The sequence below is a fragment of the Brachyistius frenatus genome, unplaced genomic scaffold (genome assembly GCF_029030835.1).
Source record: "Brachyistius frenatus isolate BFR_SWC_R1_liver_20210118 unplaced genomic scaffold, ASM2903083v1 Contig_2, whole genome shotgun sequence".
NCBI classification, from domain to species: domain Eukaryota; kingdom Metazoa; phylum Chordata; class Actinopteri; family Embiotocidae; genus Brachyistius; species Brachyistius frenatus.
In genome coordinates, this window is record NW_027210601.1 from 5928410 (window position 1) to 5938002 (window position 9593).

The 9593-nt window shown below is 41.2% G+C and overlaps 2 protein-coding genes across 2 annotated transcripts in view; one reads left to right on the forward strand and one right to left on the reverse strand.

The window, feature by feature from the left end:
• The window catches only part of LOC138619611 (potassium voltage-gated channel subfamily KQT member 4), a 46639-nt gene extending 42295 nt beyond the window's left edge, over positions 1-4344 (forward strand). Inside the window, exons 12-14 of the mRNA XM_069696238.1 lie at positions 34-165; positions 575-713; positions 1013-4344. Of these exons, the coding sequence (XP_069552339.1) occupies positions 34-165; positions 575-713; positions 1013-1216 (475 nt within the window). The 3' untranslated portion in view covers positions 1217-4344. The remainder of the gene's footprint in view (positions 1-33; positions 166-574; positions 714-1012) is intronic.
• A 203-nt stretch (positions 4345-4547) lies between these two features.
• On the reverse strand, positions 4548-7753 carry cfap300 (cilia and flagella associated protein 300). Its single transcript, XM_069696251.1, has 7 exons — positions 7644-7753; positions 7484-7565; positions 7028-7097; positions 6655-6812; positions 6394-6566; positions 6238-6304; positions 4548-5001 (listed from the first exon to the last, which is right to left on the reverse strand). Exons 1-7 carry the CDS (start codon positions 7751-7753, stop codon positions 4870-4872), a joined length of 792 nt encoding a protein of 263 aa, XP_069552352.1. The 3' UTR covers positions 4548-4869.
• Positions 7754-9593: the final 1840 nt, after the last annotated feature.

The following is a 9593-nucleotide window of genomic DNA, read 5'->3' on the forward strand; positions in this document are numbered from 1 at the left end:
TGACAGCGGGTCTGCTGTGTTTTGTGTGTGCAGGATCTTGAAGTTTCTTGTGGCCAAGAGGAAGTTTAAAGAGACGCTGCGTCCATATGATGTGAAAGATGTCATAGAGCAGTACTCGGCCGGACACCTGGATATGCTGGGCCGCATCAAGAGCCTGCAGATGAGGTAGGTTTCCCACTTAAACGCTTCTGTTTCTATAAAAGGTATATTTGTGATGGTGTTTGGAAAATGTGTAAAAAACAGAATAAAAAAAAGTAACAAAAGGAATCATGGCTTTATGTGGGGTTACATGTTGGACTATTTCTTAATCAGCTGTCTTGTTGTCAAAGTGACACCATTGGCACAGGCTCTGGTCCTGACCAAGAAATGATCTGGCATCACACAATCAAGACTTGTCCTCTGTCAGCTTCGGTGCGGATCCCGCAGCCTTTATACAGACTAAGCTAATTAGCCGAGTTATTTTAGATTTTCTCATTAATGTTTATGCTCTTGTTAAATCAGTAAGCCTTTTTTTTTTTCTTTTATCTCCTAATCTTCATCATATTTACTGTCATCTGCTCTGTTTGAATAAAAGGGTGGACCAGATAATTGGGCGAGGAACTGTTCAACCTGACAAGAAAGCACGCCCCGAAAAGGGAGAGAAGACGCCACCAGAACTGGACTCACTGGATGAGTTAAGCATGATGGGACGTGTTGTCAAGGTGGAGAAACAGGTAACGGGGAGAGGGTTGGATTCATAAAGAATATGTGGAACTACTTTCTTATACGTAAAGTCAGTTTTAAAACAAATTAGGCCACCAAAAGCAAACAAAATCATCAATACTCCTCATAGTTTGTTAACTGAAAGACTGATGTTATTGATGTACCTCCTACTCATTCATCAGTCTTTCAGTTAACGAACGATGAGGAGTATTTTATCTTTGGATTAGAACAGGAAGAGAAAACTCAATGTTTATCTTATCTCATTAGAAGGACTGATGAAATAGCCTGGTCCCTCTCTGTGTTTGTTTAGGTTCAGTCCATAGAGAACAAGCTGGACCTCCTGCTCAACTTCTACTCCCAGTGCCTAAAGAAAGGCTCCTCCCACTTCACCCTGTCCTCCCTGCTGGACCCCGACCTGACATCGGACTACCACAGTCCCACGGACCAAAGAGACCTCTTCCCCTCCGCCAACACACTCAACATCTCCCAATCCGAGAGCGGCAACTTGGAATGACAGTGATCCGCCCGTTCGAACTCACGGACACGATCCCTTTACAGTACGTCTTCCTCCGGCTGAGTCCTCACGCTGAGCAGCCGAAATCTCTTCATTTCATTTCTGTCTGCAACAACTCCTCTCGAATCTGCATCCTCCACCCCTCCCTCCCCCTCAAGTGAATGTTTCCAGAGCTGATGCAGACAGAGGCCACCAGATGGCTCCACCTGACAGGGAGCCTCAGCCAAAGCCGCGCTCTCAACCCACGATTACTTGACTACTGAACCACTCCCAGCTGCTCACCTCCTGCTCTGTATCTCTGCCTCCTTTAAAGCTTCAAATGTAGATGATCAGAAGTTTTGTTTTTTTCAATCTTTAGAGAAATTTGATCTTTTTTCCCCCCCGTCATCATTTTTTTGTTTCGTTTATTGGCTGCTTGAATCAACCTACTGAGAGTTCTGCTGAGACTGTGCACTGCAGGTGCCATGCCAGTCAATCACTCAGTACTTTGCCAGTCATAGCTCCGGATGGCGTCACAACTCTTGATACTGTGAGAAATGCAATGGGTCCCGCCACGCCAGATCAACTGATAAGCACTGAAGGAGCCATCGACGCAGAAACAAAGTGCTCTCTTGGACCTTGGATGGACAGAGTCAGCTGACAGCCACCTCGCCAAAGCACCACACTTCCACGGTACACCGTCTCACCCAAACTACGGGACTTTTACATGTGTAAATCCTGCGTTAATAGCCCAAACATGTTGCATGAAAACAGAGCTTGTTCTTCATTTTGATCTCCATTCCCTCGCTTTGAGGTTTGGTCTCTAACAAGCCCACTTGCAAAAAACACACATTTCCTGTTTGGCTGATATTTAAATGAGAAACCTTCCTCATTTTAGCCAAAACATTCTTTCATCGGTCCACAATCCCTCCTTTTCGATACTTTTAAGGCTGCTGTACCTCTCTGACTGTTCTAGTAACCTAAATTCATGTTTTTAAAATGCCCTTTAACATGCTCTCTGTCTTGCAGCCCACACTCCTGACGTGCATGTTCCTCGAGTCGGACCAGTCCCGTAGATAAAAACCTCGCTCCGAATTCAGACATGGATGTGACACTTTCTGGACTGCTTCTGGTCACTCGCGTCGAGTCCAGTTTACCCTTTCAGATGGTCCAGGCAGGCAGTAATACTTCACAACCCTCCTCACACTCATGAGGCTACTTCTCACTTGTGCTGTCATCGCATGTCACACGCACCTGCAGATGATATGCAAACTTTCATTGGCCAGTTTGGTGCGGTGTTCAACAGCGAATAACGTGTAAGGCATCCAGGTCTGACTGCATGAATTCCAGACCGTCATCCCCATGAGTGCACGCGTCCTTCGCTCCGGCCTCGCAGCTTCAGTACAAATACGGCGTGCAGAGTGCCCAAAAGGTGACGGACTGTCTTTACTCTCCTCTGTCTTCTCTGCTTTCTTTCTTGGGGACGTTTGCTCACGAAACGCTCTGTGCTGATGGACGAAACTGGAGTGTGCACAAATGCAAACACATGCAAACACGGACTCATCAACAATGAGAGCAAGTCCTTTACTTAAATACTTTGGCACTTGATGACACATGTTTTATCATGTATATTTCTGACATTTCTTTTGATTTCTTAACTGTAATTGTGTTCATGCACTTGATATTTTGTGACCTATACCAGATTTTGTTTTTTACGATTTCGGTTGTGAAAGTGAATATAGGATTTTTAAGTTAATATATTTAATTCAGTTAGATCTTTAAATAAATGTAGCATTTCTGTTGAGTTAAATCGTGGACGACACAACTTCATACAACTGATCAGGACATGACTTGCAGAGCCTTTATATTTTTCTTAACATAATTGCGGCCTGTTTCGACTGAGACAACATTCACCGTTCTGTATTTGGCCAGTGACAACATTTCTTCTGTCCCTGCACTATTTGGTCCAGTCAAGCCGGTTGACTCAGGTGCTCCACTTTTCCATTCAAGCCAAGCCCAGACTTTTGAACAGTGAATGTATTTAATTTCTCTGTCTTTTTATTATAGATCTGTTCATGGTATGTTGCTCTCGGCGTCATCCAAAGCTTTGCATTCATTTCATGGAGAAATGCTAAGTAGCTTTATTCTTTTGCCCTAGATTAATAGCAAAGGTGTTTATTAGAGGCGATATTAGACTTCATTGTCACCTGGAATGTTGAGCTTCTTGAAACAGTATGAGACCACTGTACTGAATGTTGTTGTTTCGTGGTGGCCCCAGTATTAGCAGAAAAAAAAAACCCTGAAGGATGTCTCGTGTCAAATTTTAAAATCAAGATGTGACAGGAAGTGACCCGTGCCTTCTGTGCCCTGATCTTGTTCGGCTTTCTTATTCAAACCTAAAGATTAAACATGCTTTGGAGAAAGCTGTTTCGTAGAACTATCACATGAGGATAGCCATGTTCTTTGTTTTGCAACTACCTAAAGAAACACAGTCAGTCTTTTATGACTGATGTAGACTTTGATATTTTCTATACATTCAGCATATCATTGTACCTCTGCCAGGACCTCCCTGCATCAACACCCTCGCTGTATTTTACCACCCATCAGATCCGGAAGCATGGACGTTTGTATCGTCACAGGAAACTGCAGGCATGTGTCCTTTCATAAAGCATGTCACATAGATCCGAATGGCTTCCACACAACTACCTCTGAGGCCACTAGGGGGCGCTAGTCTAGAAAACCAAGAACCAGTAACTGATTGTCTAACTGACTGAATGCTATGCATGACTCAAATCTGCACGTTCTCTTTTTCACTTCTTCTTCTTCTTCATGATGTCGTTTCATCCGTCTTTTCACTGACTCGCTGCCATGTGACATTCCAGCTCATTGCTCTTTATCTGCTCTAGTAGCTGTTGGAACTGTTGTAAAAATGAAACACAAACTGATCGAAGCAATAAGCAAAAATGCAAATGTAACAAAGTCTTCCAATTCCAATGGTTGAAATATGACGCTGATTTATTTTCTAATCTAATGTGCACCTCTATTTGATCTTTTAAAGAGATACGACAGCGTGTATCTTCTGAGGAGAAAATTAGATCACTTGACTAATTTATTAATTTATTTGTTTCAATAAAGATCTTTGGACTGTACTTTGCTTTTGGTCTCTTCTTTTTCTACAAATTAAACTATTCCACACAATATTTTCTATTTACACGATAACAAACCTCTATCTCAGGTGTTGGAATTATTTAACATATGATCTGGATCCGTCACAGAAGATGTGGAAGAGTAAAAAAGTGATGTTTAACTGTTTTGTTGCTTCTTATTTTTCATGACCAAAATTCAGCTGGAATCAATAAGCTGTCAATCTTGTCATTTATGTAGGCCAGGTCCAGAACATTTTATTGACAATTTGACAGATCAAAATAGCGGTTCCTTCTCATTCGTGAGCCTGTTGTTCTGATGTTCACTACATTGGACTGATCTTCACTCACTTTACTTATGAGGTCAAAATTATTCCTGAAGATGAAAACCATGAGAAAACTCACAGCAGTGTCATTGTGAGCTCCTGGTCTGAGCTGGTGATGTTTGTACATACAGTATGTAGCTTGTGTGTCTAGCCGGACACTGACAGGCTCTCCTGAGGCAGCAAGACCTTTTCCAGCTCCTCACTGTCACAAAGTAAAGCTACCCACACCGTAGGAGTGGTAGAACATAGTCACTTGTCTTTTGTACGGGTCGACAATCAAATAGGCAAACGTCTGCTCCTCCTCACGTGTCCCAGGGAAACATCGGCCAGACTCATCCTGCAGAGGGTAAATAATGCAATGTGTTTAAGGTCTGTGGAAACAACAGATGCGGCTCTCATCTCTCTGAAAGTGTTTCAGTAATATCTTAATTCATAGCTGGATGCTGACTCTGTAACATTTAACAAAAAAGTGCTTCTTTTGAGGTAAAATTTGAGGTGTCGTCTAAATGAGCAAAGCAGTACAGTCATAAAGAATCCTACTCGTTACAAAAATACTAATGTTCAGTTCAATTTAAGATTAGTTAAAGATTTACATTGAATACTACTGTTTGTTAATAAGTCATTTTAAGTCTTGAGTTTAAGTTTTATCCAAAGGCGACTCGACTCTATTTAGTTTCTTGAAGACGTTTCGGCTCTAATCCAAAAGGACTTCAAGGTTTTAACTTCTTGTGGGTCGTGTGCGCCCTTTCGCACGATGCCTGCGTTCCAATATCCACACTACCAAACTATTTAGTATGCCAAAAAAAGATTTAGTATGTCCCAATCCTTAGTATGTTAGACGTAGGATGCCAAAAGTAGCAGGATGTCCTACTGCTTTCGGTGGTATTTTGCATTATGCAGGCCAGCATGCTACTCGAGCTGTTCTGTCTCACAATCCTTTGTGAAATGGAAGATAAGTCACATCGAAAGACATCGAATGCTCCGCCCGCAAAAGGAAGAAGAGAAAAAAAAGCGGCATTAACAGGAAGCGTACTCGTACTTCAAACGTTGGGCTCCCGATCACGACAGATATGACAAAGTGGGTCAAAGATCAAGACGCATTTTTCTGATGAAGTAGTATGTCCCAATTGTATTCATACTACATGCAACAGTAGATACTTTTTAAGGGAAGCTGGTTCCCACCTGTGACCTAAACGATTCTCCTCCAGTCAGTAAGAACTGAAGAAGCCTTTCGGATTTGAGAGAAACGTCTTCAAGAAACGAAAGAAGTTCAGTTGCCTTTGGATGAAACTTAGATTGACACTGAACTGGATGACTCAGAAACTTCACAGACATTAAGTGAATGTAAACCTGTTTACCATAATTGTCTTCTCAACAGCGTGCGTTTATCGGCTCTCAGTGGCTTTGAGTCATCAGCCAATCAGTCACAATGCAATCAGATATTTTCTAGTTTCTTAGCTAAACTGGGAGGCACTGGTGTTTGTTTAGAGTTATTTATTCTTTGAAAAGATTAATGACCGACACACCTTTTTCTTCGCAGGTGACACAAACAGACACTGAAGCAGTCACTTACATGGGCACACACTTTGAGCACCGTGGAGACAACGCTGATCTTCTTCGTCTCTGGATCCTTCTGCACGCTACAACGTGAAAATATTACAATCTGTGCATTTATTTCTGTCCAGTATTGAGTTGGGTGAGACAGTAAAGATGGCCAGATTCTGCTCACCTGATCAGATCTTTGTACATTTTCTTTGTGGTACAGATGTATGGATCAATGGTGTCTTCGTACTGACAGAGCTCTCCCCCGAGACACAGGTGCTTGAAGAGGCTGAAGAGAAACTCTCCTCGCTCCTCTCTCCCGACCACGCAGTAGTTCTCAGAGTCCTCCTCCTGCAACATCTGGAGAAACCGATGAAGTCAAGAGCAGTGACTCCTCGTCAAAAAAAGATAGTTAGAGACAGACAGACAAAGGAGAGGAGAGAGTCACCTGTCTTAGTTCATCGTAGTCAGGGTGGACGTCATGAAAGCATTTCACTACGTGCCCAGAGGGCCTCAGGATGCCGCACGAGAAGATTGGATCGAACAGCTCCATGGAGACCTTGGTGCACGGCACAGGCTCCACACTGACAGACACCACTGGCTTGTCTTCACACACACACACACACACACACACACACACACACACACACACACACACACACACACACACACACACACACACACACACACACACACACACACATGAAAAGGATGTATGTTAACAAAACATTCCATAGAGATCTGACTGCACATGTTGTCCGGCAGATGAGATGAATTTCCTTCTATCAGTGATGAAAGGCTTTCTGGAGGGCATGACATACCGAGAGGCACCCAGACTCCGGCCTCCATCCTCCTCAGACTGGATACCACGTCAGGGTCTCTGAAGAAACACTTTGTATACAGAGGGACACCAAGGTCATAACATAACATAAAGCTAGATTTTTTTAAATTTTTTATTAATTATCGATTAATCTGTCAATTATTTTCTCGAATAATGGATTACCTGTTTGTCAGAACATGGTAAAAAAAAAATGTTAAACAGTGTTTTAAGAAGATAGTATCAGAGAATTTTAACATTTTTTTCATCCCAAAAATATCTCAAATTGATTAATTGATTATCAATTTTCTATATAAAAAAAATACTAACTAATACCTGTCTTTCAAACTGTAATATACAAGGTAAAAACCACAATAGAACTGAGTGATCACTCAGTTTTCTGTACTAAATTTGATCATTATTGTAATTTTAGTAACCTTACATCTTAGGTGTGCCTTACCAGTGCAAACTTCTGACTGTTGTATGGGTAGAAACTTTGGTCAAAACTGTAAGCCTGAGCTGAAATCCTCCCCAGCATGGACCTGCATGTAACACACGTACATTAGCGACCGGAACATAACTTAGAAGTGTTTTCAGGTGAGTTAAACTTATTACGTCACCATTTCATGAACAGGGCCAGAGTGTGTTTGTCCTGAAGGAAGGAGAACTTCTTGGTGGGAAGGCGATTAAAAGAAAAGATCGGATCAAACGCGCACTTCTCTCCTTCCATCTTTCTGTCACTGTTGTAAAATGTACCTAAGAAGTCTCGCTCCTGTTCAAAAGCAGGTGACAGGTTGTGGGGCGTCTACAGGCCAATCAGCGGCAGATGGACTCACTGACAGCCAATGAGCGTCTAGCTCTGCTGGTTTGTTCCGGTTGTAAGAAATATAATCAAAGTGACCAGTCTTGTCTTTTTTTACCCATCTCATTTGTCTTGTGTACTTGTTGCTTAGGCAACGGCCGCCAGTGACGTACCAGGTTGAGACCAGAACCCTCTTTTTCAAACGGCTCGCGCTAATATAACGAGTTATTTTAATCATTTTAATTTTTTTTATTTAACGTTGTTAGCGTCATCTTTTTGTCCTTAATATACTTCCGAATCGTTCTAGTCTCCTTTTTTTTTAGCTCACTGTGGTTAACCAGGGTGAAAAAAAAAAAAAAAACGTTTGCCTGGAGTTGTCTTCCCAGCCACCAGAGGGCGATGTTGTTGTCGTGTTTCTTATCTTTACTCATCTCACCACAGTGTTCCTGACTTTCATCTCCACCATGATCCTGTTGAGGTTTCTGACTTTGTTTTCTCAGTCTGCCTTCTTTTTTTTTTTTTTTTTAAGTTTTGGTATCCTATCCAGGTGCTTTGTTAAAAAAAAAAAAACAGATTAGCTCCAATTTAAACAACAGTTTATAGTTGAGTTTAGAAACAACAGTAGTCAAAACAATTAAACTTTGTCGTGGATGAAAGTCAATTGTGGTCAAGTCCCGAAAATCATGAAAGACTGAACATCCACAGTTCAAGAACACAATGCGGATGAAAACTCTGTTAAAATCAAAAGATTTGGTTTCATTTTGTCTGAACAAAATGTTTATTATTCCTGCTTTATTCATTCTTAAGCCTGTCTATTTTTTTTTTTTTTTTTGGTTGCCTTCTCATACTTACTCTTACTTCAAGCTGTTAAATCCCTTAAATATCCTTTCAGCACATGTGAAACAGTTATTTGTGCAGCACAGTTTGCCTCAAATGACTAAATCTTGTAATATTCTCAATTTGGCGGGGACACCTGAGGCACAATAAAGCGAAGGCCCCTTTTCCATCAACCTGACATTTATAGATTGTCCCCTTTTTTTGACGTTTCATTTAAAGAGCTCTGGTGTCCTTCGGAAGTTTCTCTCCAGCAATCGGTTTGTAATTGTACTAGTTTTTGTTTGTCTGGTGTTTTTTTTTTTTTTTTTGGTGAAGTTTGGCTTTTAAAGTGAGAGAAGATCACATTTTATAGTCGGTTTGTAATTGTACTAGTTTTTGTTTATGTATGTACTGTTGCACAATCTACACAGCTCCTCATGATAATGTGGCTAAAAACTCATCCTGCCCCACTTTCTGTGTAATGTAATGTGTAATAAATTCTACTATGATGTAATGACAACTGATAACATCATGTGACCATATTAGCCACAAGTTTACAATTAGATCATTCTAAAAATTACCGATGATAAGCTGAGTTTTAAATTGAACCTTATTAAAATATCATGCTCTCACAATGAAAACAGACATCCAGTGATAATTCATTGTGTCTAGACTATGACAAGCTAGATGGGCCCGAAATGGGCCAAATACAGCTCTCACATCCCAAAGATTGAACTGAAGGAGGGAGAAAATTGCACCAAATTGATGTTTTGACACTGTACAGCCAGTGGATAACATGACAGAACTGAGTCAGGTCATTAAAATAAAAGAATTCTTCTCATTGTCTGCTGATTGCTTTGTGGTTTCTACACTTGATTCCTGCTCATTAGATCAATCAGGATGAGAACTGCAGGAAGGCAAAGCAGGTGAGAAGATGAAACAGCTGAGAAAT

What these genes read in the sequence shown, in the direction of transcription:
- cfap300 (XM_069696251.1), bottom strand. Translation starts at nt 7,753, where the DNA reads ATGGAAGGAGAGAAGTGCGCGTTTGATCCGATCTTTTCTTTTAATCGC. An exon ending in CTGGCCCTGTTCATGAAATG is followed by an intron (nt 7,566 to 7,643) that starts GTGACGTAATAA and finishes TGTTACATGCAG; the next exon opens with GTCCATGCTGGGGAGGATTT. An exon ending in TGCTCAAAGTGTGTGCCCAT is followed by an intron (nt 5,002 to 6,237) that starts GTAAGTGACTGC and finishes TACCCTCTGCAG; the next exon opens with GATGAGTCTGGCCGATGTTT.